This window comes from Lissotriton helveticus, chromosome 2_1, assembly GCF_964261635.1.
Source record: "Lissotriton helveticus chromosome 2_1, aLisHel1.1, whole genome shotgun sequence".
Taxonomy (NCBI): Eukaryota; Metazoa; Chordata; class Amphibia; order Caudata; family Salamandridae; genus Lissotriton; species Lissotriton helveticus.
In genome coordinates, this window is record NC_136059.1 from 1,564,731,269 (window position 1) to 1,564,747,578 (window position 16,310).

Below are 16,310 nucleotides of genomic sequence, written 5' to 3' on the forward strand. Positions count from 1 at the left end.
ATTGTTCCAAGTCGCAATACTGCCAATGCCGGTAAGTATGGCTGTGGTGCCTACCGGTCTCACGCACGCTCAGCAATTACCATGCTGGGGTGCGTGCACAGATTCTAGGGGTGACGCCATGGCGCACAAAAGTTGTGTCGGGCCACAGCCGCATCGAGCACGTTGAGGATAACAGCAATGCAGGGCTGCAGGATGCGCTACTCTGGCTACACAGCAAGTGGAAAGTCCACACTTACTTTCGTTTATTCTTCCTCAGAGCCCTCACTCCCAAGTTCCAAATGTGCTCTCGCAGCTTCCTTGCCTCAACTCAGTCTTGAACTAGCCCCCAGCTACAATTATCCAATGGGAGGCTTAGGCTCAGGCAGTGGCATGGTGCAGCAGACTCTGGGAATAAAATGCAAGACATAGTTTGTCGATGACTTCTTAGATTTGTGATCGGGGAGATGACATCATCACTAACTTGATGATACACAATCATGCCCGCCTGGACAGGCGTATGCTAGCCTGTCTGTGAACATTTACCAGCCAGAAACCATGCAATGTATGTTATTCTTTTTATTTTGAATTTGAACAATTAATATTGAGACCACCACCTGCAGGGTCAGAAATTGTAGCCCCGGCCCTGTGAAAGAAGTGCAGGTGCTGAGCACCTGAAAGCTCCTGCTCAAATTAAGCACTGAGTATGAGTGATACTTTCTCTAGAGCAAAATCAAGCAATGAAGACGAGGAAAGTCAAAACAAAAGCCACTGCAGCAGAGGGCACCAGGCATTCATAGGGAGGAGGGGGTGAGAGGATTCTGAGAGGCAGACACACATAGCGCTGCAGCTTAGTGAGCCAGGGCGCTATATTATTTCAAGTACTTTGCAGCAAGCTATATAATGTAAAGCACATTTTAGTCACATTAACATGCTCTAGAGGCGCACTGGGACGGAAACTGTTGTCGAAACATTAAACTTAAATTGCGAGCCGAGGTGAGCAATTTGGTTTAAGGCAGGGCCACCAGGCTCCTCACAGGGAGTCCTCCAGGTAGCAACGAATGTCCTTCTTCTGCATTCAAGGCTCAGCTGCACTGTTGTGTGTGCCTGGGCTCACGCGACGGTCCCGGGAATTAAATTACCATGCGGCAGTGAGAGCAGTGCCACTCCCCACAAGTAATTCACGCCCGACCAATGCTGAGCCGAGTCCACCGACAAAGGTGCCTGCTCTGTTCCTGCGGTTGGTGACTGAGGCCCTGCCAGCATCTGTTTTCATAACGGGTCTCTCAGTCGGAAACTCCAGAGCAGGGCTGCACCACACCAGTCAAGGCAAGGTATGCCGCCAAAGGACCGATCTCTTCACTCGTTGATCTTTCCTGGCCCCCTGCTGGTATATCGGCGCCTCTGGGTCACAGCTCCCGGTTTCCACCTTACTATTTTCGGCAGTCCTTTAGCAGTATTAACAGTTAACGGTCCAGCCTCCCATTGCGGAACGAGAACACATCGGTCTTCCGGTGAATTTAGCCCCCCCCATCACGACTTCTTATTTTGTTCATCTATATTCTTTGCTTTTGGGCTTCCATATTGTCCTTTGGGCAAAGAAACTGAAGAGGGATGCCTCCTCCTCCCTGGTCTCTGTGCTCGGCTGTGCATAGAGAGTGAATTGGGGTGGATCCTCTCTCTGCATTTGGGGGCCATCTTGGAATGGACAAACTGACAGTATCCCACATATCTGGTTCAAGAATTCTCCTCTTAACATCATCCATGTGCCACTGATAAAACTTTACCATCGGACAATAGTTCTAGTGCAGCAACAGCGTGGGCAGCTGCAACGTTTCTTCCTATCTATTTAAAGGGCACATTGAGTGCCCTGGCGGACTTTGCCTCATCTACAGCTGCGCAGCAAGTAGTGCCATCTGCACCGTTTAGGCCTTCTTCCGCTGCGCAGCAAGTAGTGCCAGCTGCACCGTTTAGGCCTTTAACAGCTGAGCAGCAAGTAGTGCCAGCTGCACCCTTTAGGCAACATTATCCGTGGGGACAGTTCTGATTGAATTAGGACTCCCGCTGCATTGGCAGCACCATTGACACTATGGTTTCAGGGCATTTGAGTCCCCCTCTGAGATGGCCAGCTGGCCAGGGAGACTGCGAGGTTTGTAGGGCGCCAAGCCCTTGTACGTATATGTGGTGCTAGGAAATGTTTTTTCATGTAGTATGACTCTTGCACCCTGTTCTGAGTACCTCTAAAGGTGGTCTTATGATGACAAGGTTGTTGGGCATATTTAGATTTTGCTCCACCCTATGCTCTTTGCCCCTAAGGTTAGTGATTCTCAGGAGTTTAGGATCCAATAGTAGTCTGTTGAGATCATGGGCGTACAATGCGGTTGGTGCCGAATGTGGTTCTGTTAACAGGCTGGTGTTATGTACAGTATTCACCAGTGGTCACTGGGTGTTCATTTATAATCTGTTCTACTTTGACTAAATTTGCTTTGTGATTGCTCTGAAAGTGGTCAAGTTGGTCCTATCATATGTAAACAATTCCCTTGTAAATATTATCAAGTGCCAGGTGTCATCATGTTTTCCTAGATGAAGGGCCCAACAAATACCCACCTCACTTCCCGGACGGCACATTAGTTCTGATATCTTTACCCAACATCTGGAATATGTGCCCCCTTTATGCCCTTTTACCTCTCATTTACCACCGCTTTCCTAGTAACACCCTTCTCATATCCCCCGACCCTCCTCCGCCTCAGTTGCCCAACATAGCCACCACTCGAGTTAAGGCTGGAATGATTTTTTTTTTATATTGTTTTTATTGCGGTGTCAACATTACATACAAACACAGTACCACATGTAGTACGTAACCATGATATCAGTCCCTTTCCCCCATGAGTCTCATACGGCCGTTGAGCCCACATCCCGGAGGCGTTAATCGATGGGACTACATGGAACATTGCTACTGTGTAAAACTGTGTTATCTGCTGTTGTTAACATATACACCACCGTTATGTAAAACCAACTACAAACAAGAGGCATCTGCCCTTCATAGCTTCACCAGTAACCTACGTTCCCCTACCAGTTGACACACCCTGTAATTACTCGTTAACGTAATAGTGATTTAAGTGGGCCCAGACTCCAAGCGTATGTGACCTTTGCTTGCACCCAGTGCTCTCCCCTCCAATATGACCATTGTGTCGCTCTTCAGTCACCGGCGAGGGTGAAGGGGAGACCAGCCCGCCCGCGTCCTCGTTATCAGTAGCTGTTGCGCCCTGCCTCCTTCTGTATTCCAAGAACAGACCCCAGTAATTTTTGGGCCTGCTATTGGGCGGCAATAGCTCGCTATATTTCTCCGATTGCGTACAGCAGTAAGTCAAGTCTCTCGTCCACTGCTCTATCTTAGGGTAGGGCCCTCTCATCCAGCATATGGCTAGTCTTCTTTTTGCTATCAGCATACCCATGTCCACTATCCTACATTGCTCGCTCTGAAAAACCCAGTAGCGCCAGCGCAGGGGATAGTGTGATGTCTGTCTCTAGTGCGCTGCTCAGTTCCTGAAATACCTTACTCCAGAAGAGTTGTACCTCGGGGCACTCCCACGCCAAGTATAGAAACCCTGCGCTCTGTGTTTTGCATCTCTCACATGTCGCGCAGTCGCGTAGCCCAAAGCTGTGTAACCGCTCCGGTGTGTGGTATACTCTATTTAAGAACTTAAAATGTGCCAGTCTATGCCTACCATTCAGGGAGATGGATCTCGTGCTGCTGCAGCAGTAGCGCCACATGTCATCATCTATAATCATGTCTAAGTCGCGTTGCCAGTCAAGTCGCGCTTTATTGTGCCTGGACTCTCTTTCACCTATGGCTATCTTGTACATAATAGAGACCAGTTTACTCGGGGTATCCGCCTTAATAATGTAAGTGAATTCTAAGAGTTCAGGGTGTTCCTGCAAGTCGTCGCCAACTGTTCCCGCCACGCGTCTCTGACCCTGTGATACTGAAAGCTCTGCAGAATTGTAGGTTGCGACTTCTGAGCCGTCACCTACGGCAATGTCTTAAGAGTGCCGTTAAGAAACCATCATCATCAAAAAATCTTTATTTCGGCTAGATTGCCATAAAAGATAATGCACAGCGGTGATACAAATAAAACAAACAGTTGTATCCCGGACAATTAATCAAATAGACAATTGTTATATAAACCATAGCTTAAATCCTTAATACATATCACCATGCAAGAAGCTATAATAAGTCCATTGAAGCATTAAAAGGGATAAGAAATAATTACATGTTGATGATGTTTAAAATTGTACAGTTAGTCTACAGCCCTGGGGGCACAAAGCTGTATTAAATCCATTGAAACATTAAAATAGTTAAGAGATAATTACATATTGATGATATTAAAATTATACAGTTAATGTACAACCCTGGGTAGCAAGCGTCTTCTCTTCTGCCAGAAGATTTCCAGGTATTTGGCTACCGCAAACTCTATCATGCTTGAAAGGTCCGATTTGAGAACCCTATATGCCTGCAGGCAATGAGTAAAGCCTAAATTTATGCAGGCTGGGACTATCCACTTCCTTCTCGCCTGCCCATAGGTTCGACAGAAAAACAGTATATGCAACTCGGTTTCCTGATCATGGTTGCACCCAGGGCAGTGACTCAGAGGGGGGTCAGTCCACTTGCTAGTGAAGGCTTGGATTGGTAGACTTCCGTACCTCCACTGTAGGTACAGTTTCCTAGTATTAGATGGAAATATAACATCTAGGATTCCCTCCAACTTATAAATATCCTTGATCTTTAGGAAGGAGTCGGTCAGGGTACCTGACTGTGTGCCCTTTCTCTGTGCCACAATTTTGCTTTCTCGGTAAAGTGAGAGTAGCTGTTTCCTTGAACCGTTGAGCAGGCGGTCGCAGGGTCAAACCACAAATCGAGTAGTCACAAACGCATGAACTCGTTTTTATGTGCTGGAACCAGGGGATATTCCCTGCGATCGGATAGTTCACGATTTCCTGGAGCTTAGACCTATACCTTGCCAACTCTGGAGTGGTCCAAACTCTACGCCAGAAGATTAGGGGCCTAACTCCCAGATCTTCATCAAGTGGCCTTAAACCCAAATATAGCCTCATTGGCAAAAGGGGGGTACTAGGGGGGAGAGATAAAAGCTGCCTGATAAATTTGTTCTCCGTTACCACTAGCTCGCGATTACACGTATGGCCCCAGAGTTCACTGCCATACATGACCGCTCCCCTAGCCTGCACTCTGTATATTTCTAGCGGGGGACCAATTGCCTTGATGGTAGATTTGTTTTTATTTATGAGGGTAATAACTCCTCCCACCATTTGGGCCAGTTTGAGTTGTGTTTTTGTTTGGTAATGACGCCAAGACATGTGCTCATTTAGAGTCACCCCTAGATATTCAAAGGTTAAGGACCCTCTCCAACCTATTTCGGCCAATACAAGGGTTAGGGCGAGTTTTTGGGGGAGGATTAAAAATCATATATTTGGTCTTGAGGGCATTAATCTCAAGGCCATGGGTACCACAAAATTCCTCAAAACCCTTAAGGATTTGTTGGATCCCCATAGGTGTCTTTGACAGAAGCAGGGTGTCGTCAGCGAACATGATCGCCGGCACCCTGCCTCCGGCAAGTCTGGGGACATCGCCGTCCTCTACCCCATTTAGGTGAGAGATTACCCCGTTGACGTAGAGGCAGAACAGGGTCGGTGCTAACACACAACCCTGTCTTACTCCCCTGTCAACGGGGAATCTGTGAGATAGAGAACCATGCCGGCCACATCTAACCTGTGCATAGTTGTTTCTGTGCAGGCGGATGATCATATTTAGGAGGTATTGTGGTACCCCCATATTGGACAGAACAGACCAAAGTTTTCTATGGGGAACGAGGTCAAATGCCGCCCGTAGATCTACGAAAACGGTATAGAGGCTGCCACCCTCCATTTTTACCGTTTTCCAGTATAGAAGAGTCAAGCGGACAATTTGATATATAGTGGAGACTTTCTTTCTGAAAGTTAAGAAACATGTCTCCCAGCGTGTGGATACCTAAGGCCTCCAAGGTCATGAGTACCCCTTTATCCCTGCAAGGGGCCAACCAAATGGCCCACGCTGTGGGCATCCGCGGTGAATATAGTAGCGCCCCAGCGTGGTACTGTAATAGGGCTTGCCAGGTGTGTCTAGGTGTATTTAAGGAGTCGAGTAGTCCGGTACGTTGGTCAGTCTCTTCAAAAACAATCGCCGGTAATGGCAGCGGTGCAGCGAAAAGACTTTCCATCCGTATAAATGGCGCCGTCCCATCGTCATGTATCCAGGTATATAAATGTGAATAATACTTTTTGGAGCTATATATTTGATTTTGTGTCTCCACTTTAATCTATGCGCATTAAATTCATTGTTTGCAAAAGCTATAAGATGGCGATGTGATGAATTTTTGCTTTTTTCATTAATTATTTGATCTATTTTGGGAATCATTCCGTACTTGAACGATCAAACACTGACCCTTTCTCTTATGTACCTAACTAATGACCCAGGTCAGGCAGTTTGAGGGTAGACCACGTTGAAACTTTACACAACAGGGACAGAGGCAGTCCCATCCATACGTCCACATTATCTTTGAGCCGGGAAATGGCTTTGCCATAGTTTTCGCGAAAAACCGTCTCTGCGTCTCTGCGTCAGTGTGTATTTGTATCCCCAGATAACAGATAGGGTCAGTGGCCCAATTTAGAGGATGTTCCATCTCAAACCTGTCAGTGGCAGGGGTAATGGGGAAAGCTATGGACTTACTCCATTTCACAGTGAGTCCTGACAGCACGCCGAATCTCACCACTTCCCGCAGGAGTGGCGCCAGGTTCGTCTCCGGTTCTCTAACATAGAGCAGGGTGTCATCTGCATAAGTTGTCATAACCAGTTGGTACGTAGGAAATTGCAGCCCCCTATGCGAGTGGTATTCTCGCATTGCGCATGCTAGTGGTTCGGCAACCAGCGCGTAAAGCGTGGGCGACAGTGGGCAACCCTACCGGGTGCCTCTCCGAATCTGAATGGGTTCAGTGACATGATTCCCTATCTCAATGCGCGCCGCAGGGCCATTGTAGAGTACTGCTATCCCCTTCAAGAACACCGGGCCAAGCCCAAGTCTAGATAGGACTGCTCTCAGAAAAGGCCACTCCACAGAATCGAAGGCCTTCTCCATGTCCAAAAATACTGCTATCGCCTTCGCCTCTGGGCGTGTGTTGGATGGCTCCGAAGACCGTGCGCAAGTTGTAGGTAATGTTCCTTCCCAGCATAAACCCCGCCTGTTCAGGCGCCACCAGCTCCGGGGCCAGCAGAGCAAGTCGTGTCGCTAGCACTTTAGTGTATATTTTGGTGTCGACATTTAGTAGCGACAGCGGCCTGTATGAGCTGCAGTCCTCAGGGGGTTTGTCCGGTTTAGGCACTGCAACAATTAGCGCCTCCCGCATTGTCTCCGGCATACTCCCGGCCTCACACATATCTGCAAACAAGGCTGAAAGGTGTGGGAGCAATACGTCCAAGTATGTCTTATAAAAGCTAACCGTCAACCCGTCCGCCCCGGGTGCGCTACCCGCCGCCATCCCGCCCAGAGCCTCCCTTATCTCATCATCCTCAATGGGGTGCATCAAAAACTCCCTATGTGCATCAGATAAAAACAGGAGTTCTATGTGTTCCAGGTAGTCTAAGATGTCCTCCTCCCTCACCGTCGCCCTGGAACTATATAAATCAGTGTAGTATTCCCTAAATCTATGCGCAATATCAACTTCTCCTGTAAGCACTACTACCTCTTTAGATTTGATTTCAGCTACTGTGATTTTCCGCCGTTGCTGTTTCACCATGTTGGCCAGGATCACTCCCGGTCTGTCCCTTTCTCCATATATTCTAGCTATAGCGTATTTGGCCAGGTCTTTGACTTCCGCATCCGCCTCGGCTTGGTAGTCCTCCAGCAGACGCTTCCCCTCCTCACTGTCAGTATCAGGGTCTCCGTTTAAGTGACGAGCTTCCCACTCCGCCAATTGACGTTCCAGACTGGTCAGCCTCTGTCGGATCGAGCGGAGGATCCCGAAGGGCTTATTCATGGCGACTCCCCTAATGTAAACCATTTGAAAACTATCCACAGATCCAATGTTTGTTTCGAAGAATGTTTCTATCGCTACTTGGAGCTCCTCTTTGAAGACAGGGTCTAATAGGGAATATGGTGGGAATCACCATAAGAAGGGGGGGACAACTTTCCTCGGCGTTATTAGCTCTAGCAATATGGGTGAATGGTAAGAAAGCGTTCGGGGCAGCACCTGACACTTACGTATTTGTGGAAGGAGACCCGTCGCAGCTAGCCAGTAATCAATGTGTGTAGATATGTTGTGGAAGGCTGAGTAGTGTGTGTATCCCCCTTGTGTCGGATATAAACTACGCCACACATCAGCTAGGTCCTCGCTAATCAGTATCTTGTCCAGTTCCCTGGCTGCTTTTGCCTTTTTTGTCTGGGTGGGCCACTCGAGCGATCCGCAGCGGGGCATCTAGTCACATTAAAGTCCCCTCCCCACAGAGTGGTAGTACTTGGTAGACCCCGCGTAACTTCGGCTAGCCTGGAATAAAACTCGGGGCAATCATAGTTTGGACCATATAGATTAAAAACTGTCGCATCCAACCCCCTACCTGACAACTTCGAAATTACGTATCTGCCTTCCGGGTCAGCCTTAAGCATTGTCAGTGTGAAGTCAGATTTCGGGTTCACCCATGTTAAATCCCCTCGCGCATGTGTGGTAAAACCAGCAGCATTAACCTGTCCCCTCAGTCCCCTAGCCAGTAGCTTAGTGTTGCTCACAGGTAAGTGTGTTTCCTGAATCAGGGCTAGATCAATGTGGTGTCTAGACAAGTAATTCAGCACCCTGCGCAACTTGCAATGGTCATTCAGACCCTGTACATTCCACTTTAGTGCTCCTAGTCCACACGTGGCCGCACTCATTCCCATGTCATCAGCTATATCTTGCATAGTTAACGGAAGTCAACCCCTTCTTGTGCATAGTGTTTGGTGTGGAAATAACTGGTAGCGATTCCAGACTGGTTGGCCCCTCTAAACCTGAACAAAACCTCTGACTTACCCATCCCCAACCGCCCACGCATCCCATCCAATTTGAACTCCTCTCGTCAAAGTCACAAATAAAAACACTGTGTACTTCTCCCCCCCGCAGCCCACCCATCCCACCCACAGCGGACCACCCCAAACTAGCCTATAACTTGCCCTGGACCCTGCCACCCCCCAACCAAAGTCCCAAACAAGGTGTTACCACATGTGGGCGAAGGTTGATTCGGACCATTGATACAAGTCCAATTCGCTCTCAGTTTAGTAGCTGCGCTCCGGCCTCGCCAGCTGACAGCTAGCATCTCTGCGTAGCCGGAGTGTCTGTTAAATTCCCGACATCCAGTTGAGTCAATCCTGGTCGTCTAGACCGCCACCTGCTGCTTCATCCCCCAACTCACACTCCGGAGTCCTCCTCCGATCCTTGGCCCAGTCTTTTAGTGCCTTCTGCAGAGCTTTCGGCTCCGTGAAGATGTGTTAAGGCCCATTCTTGTTCACCTTTAGCTTTGCCGGGTAGAGCATTGCATATTCAATCCCCAGATCGCGTAGCTGTCTTTTCATTGGGACAAAGTGTTTCCTCGCCTCCAGGACTTTAGCTGTGAAATCGGGGTACAGTGAAGTAGTGGAGCCCTCGTACGTCAGTGTTTGTTTTTCTCTAGCGACACACAGAGCAGCGTCCCTGTCTCTATAATTCAACAGTTTAGCTATTATTGGAAGTGGAAGAGCTCCCGCTTTCCATACACCTCTACTCCATTCGAAAACCCTCAACTTCCCACGAGATGCACCTCGTCCCCTACCCCAATACAGCCAAGCTCAACCTGTCGTCTGCACACCTCGTTAACTCACACAAACCTTTGAACGCCACCCTTCTTCAACCTGCATCCCCTAGTAACCCTACTATCTACACTATTCTGACCATCTCCTCTCTCAGAAGCAAGCATCCACCTAAACCCTCCCGAGCACCCCCGCATAAATACAATATCCTGATCACTCTTCAGAGCCCAAGTGCCCCGTCACCAAAACAGTCTTGAGAGAGCTGCACTGTCTGCTCCACAATTGCAGATCTGCAGTAAAACACAAACTTCAAATCTCCGATACCATCACCTCTCACAATATTGACATGCTCTTCTTCACAGAGACCTGGTTCAACGATACCTCTCACTCTATGTTTGATCTCCTATTACCCACAGGCTATTCTATATTTAGGAATTACAGAATTGACAACATTGTTATGTTATGTTATGTTATAACAGATTTCTAGAGCGCACTGTCACCAAAGGTTTCCTGGCGCTGATTGGACTGGAGAAGAGGGGAAGATCAGGGAGGGAGGGAAATTTAGTGGGGAAAAAGTAAAGTTTTTAGGGATTTCCTGAAAGAAAGAAGGGAACAAGATGACTTAAGTGCGAGAGGGAGAGAGTTCCATAGCTTGGGGGCTAGACAGGAAAAACTGCGGCCGCCCGATCTCGAGAGTTTAAAGCGAGGAATGACAAGGAGCGAGAGATGAGTGGATCTCAAGGTGCGAGGGGGACAGTAAGGAGTGATGAGAGACTTGAGGAACGCGGGGGCAGGACCAGTGAGAGCCTTAAACACCAGACAGTGAACCTTGAAGGTGATTTTTTCGCTCACTGGAAGCCAGTGAAGGTGACGTAGGAGAGGTTGAGCAGACTGCCATTTAGGGGTTTTAAAGATCAGCCGAGCTGCTTGATTTTGGACGATCTGCAACCTTGACAATAAAGTTTTAGGGAGACCGTAGTAGATGGAATTTGAGAAGTCCAGCCTGGACAGCACCAGGGCTATCAGTACTTGCAGCAAGGCTTCAGGTGAAAGGAGGTGAGCGACTTTCCGAATCCTGTAGAGTTGGAACATACAGGAGGATGTTACTGCGCTCACCTGTGCCTTGAGAGTGAGCCCGGAGTCAATCAAGACTCCGAGACTCTTCACACATCCAGCAGGGGAAGGTGGTGTTCCCAGCTCAATCGGCCAGTACTGAGGGCCCCAGAGCAGGGCACTTCTCCCCGGGAGGAGGAGCTCAGTCTTGCTCGGATTGAGCTTAAGTTGGTTTTGATTCATCCAGAGCTGGATATGTGTCATGACAGCCTGGAAATTAATGGCAGCATCAGGGGAAGAGAGGGGAAAAATAATCTGCAAATCGTCCGCATAATTGAATACGGTGATGTCCCATTTACCCAGGGAGTGAAGGAGGGGTTGGAGATACAAATTAAAAAGGAGAGGGGACAAAGAGGATCCTTGGGGGACTCCGCAAGAAGAAGGAACGCTGGTGGCGCAGAAAGGGCCCAAGCTGACTGCCTGGGACCTTTCCTCGAGGAAGGATTTGACCCAGGATAGGGCGGGCCCACAGATTCCGGCGGATTCGACACGGTGGATTAAGATGTTATGGTCCACCGTGTCGAAAGCCGCCGAAAGATCGAGTAGCACCAATGCCTGGGGTTGTCCTCTGTCCTCGCTGCGTCTGAGATTATCCAATACAGCGAGAATCACGGCCTCGGTCGAGTGAGCTGGTCTAAACCCGGCCTGATTGGATGCCAGGTACCCGGACTCCTCAATGAAGTTTGAGAGGCAAGTCGTGACATGAGCCTCAAGGATTTTGGATAGGAAGGGTAAGAGGGAAATGGGACGGTAATTAGCTAGGACTGCTGGATCGGCGCCAGGCTTTTTTAGAAGAGGCACCAGTGTGGCCTCTTTGAATGACCTGGGGACGGTGCCCGAGTTGAGAGAGGAGTTGAGTAAAGGAAGGATGCAGTGGGGAAGGGTATGGCAGATATCACGAAGCACGGAGGGAGGGCAGCAGTCCCTGGGAGATCCGGATTTCACACGGACAGCCAGTCTGGCGAGAGATTCTGGATTGAGCGCCGGAAGATGAGAGAAAGTGAGTGTGTTGACACGGGGGGGATCGGATGTGACGAGAAGGGGCGAGTGAGGGATAGAGTTCTTGATGGAGGTAATTTTATCGATAAAGAAAAGATTAAGGGCAGTGCAGGATTCCAAGGAAGGGGGTGGAGTCGGGAGTGTCCTGGCGTCTGATGTCAATTCGCCGAGGACTTTAAAGATCTCCTTGGATCTGTTAGGAGCTGTTAGGATCCTGTTGGAAATAAAAGTAGTTTTGGTGGTAATGATAGCGGTTTTGTAGGCTTTGCGTGCGGACACGTAAGCTTCCCTGTCGGGGGCATGGTAGTGGCGCCGCCATCTGTGCTCCAATCGGCGCAGTTCCAGATGCTGTTGCTTTAGAATGGAGTTATACCATTTGTGGGATTTATTGAGATGGGTGCGAGAATAGCAAATGGTGGGTGCACAAATGTCGCTGGCCATCGTTAACCAGTGAGAGATATTGGCGTCCAAGATGTTGATGTCGATGTCTGAGGACTCGGGGGGTAGGGGCTGGGATTTAGCGAGTAGGGAGAGGAAGGCAGGCGAGTCAAGAGACTTCCAATTCCGTGCAGACCCTCCAGGCCGGGAGGGAGGCCTGACCAGGCCCGTTATAAGGATGGAGGACTCAATCAGTAGGTGGTCAGACCAGACACAGGGGGAAATAGTCAGGTCAAGGAGTGATATGCCCTGAGTCCAGATGTGGTCTAGGATGTTGCCCCCGATGTGAGTGGGAGAGGCGACATGCTGCGTCAGGTTGAGGCTGGAAAGTGCCTCAAACAGTTCGGTGGCATGAGAGCCGGCGTCAGCATGGTTGAACCAATAATTGAAGTCGCCGAATATGGCCACACGGGCTGAAGAGGTCATGAGGGCAGTGAGCTGCTCACAAAAGGTGACAGGAAACAGAGGCATCGGGGTAGGGGGGCGATATAAGACAATAAGGGTCAGGGCCCCAGCTACGGTTGGCAGGCTGATTACCAAGTTTTCAGCATCAGGAAGACAAAAGGATGAAGACTTGATGAAAGGGAGGTCTTTCCGAATGACTGCTGCAACCCCACCGCCACGGCGGCCATGCGGTCGGTTGGCATTCAACAGGTAATAATTGGGGGTAAGGCAGCCAAGATATCGGGAAGGGAAAGGTCGGACAGCCAGGTTTCGGTGAGCAACAGGATGTCTGGGTTTTCCGCGGTCAGTAGGAGAAAGATATCGGTGTGATGACATTGGGGGAGGTGTTGCAGTCATCTTTAGAAACTCCCTTCAATTTAAGGCTTCTATCAGCTCCTTCCACACCTTTGAATGCCTTTCTCTTGAGCTTCAATTGCACCACCTCTCACCCCTCAGATTCCATGTCATTTACCGCCCGCCTTGCGGTGGCCCTTCGTTTATGGAGAAACTCACTGACTTCATCAGCGACCAATACTCGCAAAGTGACAATCAGACCTTCGTGGGTGACTTCAATCTCCAATGGGGCTTACCGCATGTCTCTTCTGCGAACTCGCTGGCGACTTTCCTCTGTGCAAACGATCTTCTCCAACACTGCATAGAATCAACACACTCGAAGGGCTCGATCCTGGACCTTGTTATTTCTCAAGCAGGCATGCTTTCTAGCACTACCCCTATTCATGTAGACTGGTCTGACCACCTCCTCATCCCATTCTCTCTTCACCTATCACACACTATAACTCTTGGCCAATTGAAGAGGGATACCTCCTGGTTCCGTGATGCTAAAAATATTGATGTCGGTTCCCTCCGTAAATCAGCTTTGTTATCACTTCCAAGGCTAGACCCGGACCTCGATCCGCGCTATATAAAAATGCATAAATAAATAAATAAATAAACAGCGGAACCAAGCACATTCTGTCTTGAAAGCAGGGAGCCCACCCACATTGTGACTGTCACAGAGCCTCAAAGAGGAAGGGGACGGAGGCATTTGAAGTTCCGTCTAGCTGCTGCTCTCTCCTCAGAACAGGCCAGTGCCGCCTGCGTCACTGCCATTAATGCTTCCCAAAGACCTAAAGGAAGCCGAGCAGCACCGCCACTTTTCTCGTGGGCGGAGGGCATAGAAGCAAGCATACGCAAGTCTCATTTTCATGGCGAGTGAGGGCTTAATGTTACACCTGGCACAAACGGGTGAATAAACAAGCATTTACATGACACGAATAGGGGAGAAGGGGGCAGGGGTCATTGGGAGAGAAAGTAGTCCCTGCTTGTGCCCCAGGGGCACTGTAAAGTACACGCAATGGAAACAAAGATAAGCCCCTTTAAGGGGCTGGTTTTGAAGCGAGGAGAGGTGGTGTAACATTTAAAGCTGCCGGCGTCAGAGCTGGAGAGCAGAGTTCGATCCTCAGCTTGGGCTGTATAAATATTTATTAAAAGAAGGTCGCAGTGAGGCTTAGGTTGTATAAATTAATCATAAATAAACCGAGATTGCAGAAGAGAGTGGGGAAAGACAAATAAAACAAGCATTGTGGAGAGACAAATAAAACAAGCATTGTGGGAAGAGACAAATAAAACAAGCATTGGATATACAATAGTATGGGGCCGTGAGCAGGCATTGGAAGAAATTAGTCTGTGTAGTAAAGGGCCAATAGCCGTGGAAGGACACAAATGATGATATGTCCATCATAAGGAGGGACTAACAAGCCTACAACCAATTGGAAGGCACCATTTAAGGCACCAGCCAATGAAAATGATGGGTGGAGAGTGGGCGGGGCTTATACACACTATCGTGTATACAGCATGTCTCAACGAGATAGCGCAACCACTGCCTAGGCGAGACCTAAAAACCCAGCCATCACAATATTGTTATCCTCAGTGCTATCCCCTTAGTAGAAGGGGTTTGCCCAGAGATGATCTGGTGCTCACTGTGCCATGGGAGTCAAGTTGCACCCTAAATGAGTGTTTTAATTAAATAATATATTAGCGTTGGTCTGTTTCAATTATGAATGTTTTTTCAACATCCATGCATTCGTTTGTATGTCAATCCGGAACCTCATTCAAAATAGGAACTCTATTGTTTGCAATGTTTGTTTATGGTGTTCTACTCTTTATCCTGATAAATGAGGCCCAACTTGATGTTGATCCCCTGAAACATGAGTTGACATATTTTAAATTGGTCATCTGAAATGGAAAGACAGGCAAGGCTGTCAGCTGTCCCTTGCAGGTCACCAACCCTGTCTTTGCAGCTGATCGCAGGGAGTTGCAATTTTGTGACCTGCTGAGTGAATATTAAGGCGGGTCATTGTCCAATTCTATATGATTCCTTATTTTGCAAACTGACCTTTAAGTACATAGATTGGTTGGCAGGATAAAATGCTTGTCAGAAAACAAACGCTGAACAATTTATGACTGATTTTTTAACCAGCATATTAGTTACATTTAGCCCTGTGTTCAACAAAAGCTGCGATTGTTAAAATGTTAAAGGTGTGAGCAACTGTTGTTTTCCAAAAAAGTTTACACCTACCTTGCCGCATTTAAAACAGTAAATGTAAATTGACCGACTTTCTTTGAGGATGGGCCAATGAAAACTGATTTAATCTTCTTCACAAGGACACACAGTGAATGTCCAGTTATCATGCCTTGGCCCAGCAATGTATTCTCTCATGCTACTGAACACACTACAATATCCACATTTGCCCTATCATTGCATGAAAGAGCTCCCTTGAAAAACTTGTTTTTTAGAGTATTTGTTTTTTCTGTTGCCTTTTGCTCTTGTGGTATATTAACTTTAAGTTAGTCAGCAGGTCCATGTTATTGGCTGGAGTTGTTTGAGTGCTATCAATTCTCTTTTCACGCTGCCAGTCTTTAGAGCACAATGTTGATCCATCACTGAATCACCTATTTTAGTTTTCTCTTGCAAATTGTACAAACCGGCATATTTGTAAAATAAAAATCTAAAAGGGTGCAGATGGTATATTCTAATGTCCCACATAAGTAACTTGATTCAAGTTATGCTGATCTATTATATTACCCTTTCTCCAAGGACGTGTGAAAGGAAATCTTATGCTAGATATAGGCTGTGGACCAACCATCTATCAGCATTTATCTTCTTGCGAGGCCTTCACAGAGATCATCGTATCCGACTACTGTACATCTAATCTCCGATACTTTGAGAGAACCCTGAACAATGAACCAGGAACTAAAGACTGGACTCCATTCTTCAAGTTTGTCTGTGAGCTAGAAGGCAACAGGTACAAGCTAAATAATACTGATTTATGTTTTCATTTCAATATTTGTTTATTTATTCATTCAGTACTTGTATCTGTCACTCAAGCGCCTGAATGTTCTCACTTTAAAGTACAATCATGACAAGTGCCTTTCAAACCGTAGAACAGAGTTTGAAGGCATTGTTAAGACTGCTGA

The 16,310-nt window shown here is 47.9% G+C and overlaps 1 protein-coding gene across 1 annotated transcript in view; it reads left to right on the forward strand.

Moving 5' to 3' along the window:
• LOC144819851 (nicotinamide N-methyltransferase-like) overlaps nucleotides 1-16,310 on the forward strand; it is a 42,664-nt gene that overhangs the window by 18,863 nt on the left and 7,491 nt on the right. Inside the window, exon 2 of the mRNA XM_078677583.1 lies at nucleotides 15,931-16,138. Within this exon, the coding sequence (XP_078533709.1) occupies nucleotides 15,931-16,138 (208 nt within the window). The remainder of the gene's footprint in view (nucleotides 1-15,930; nucleotides 16,139-16,310) is intronic.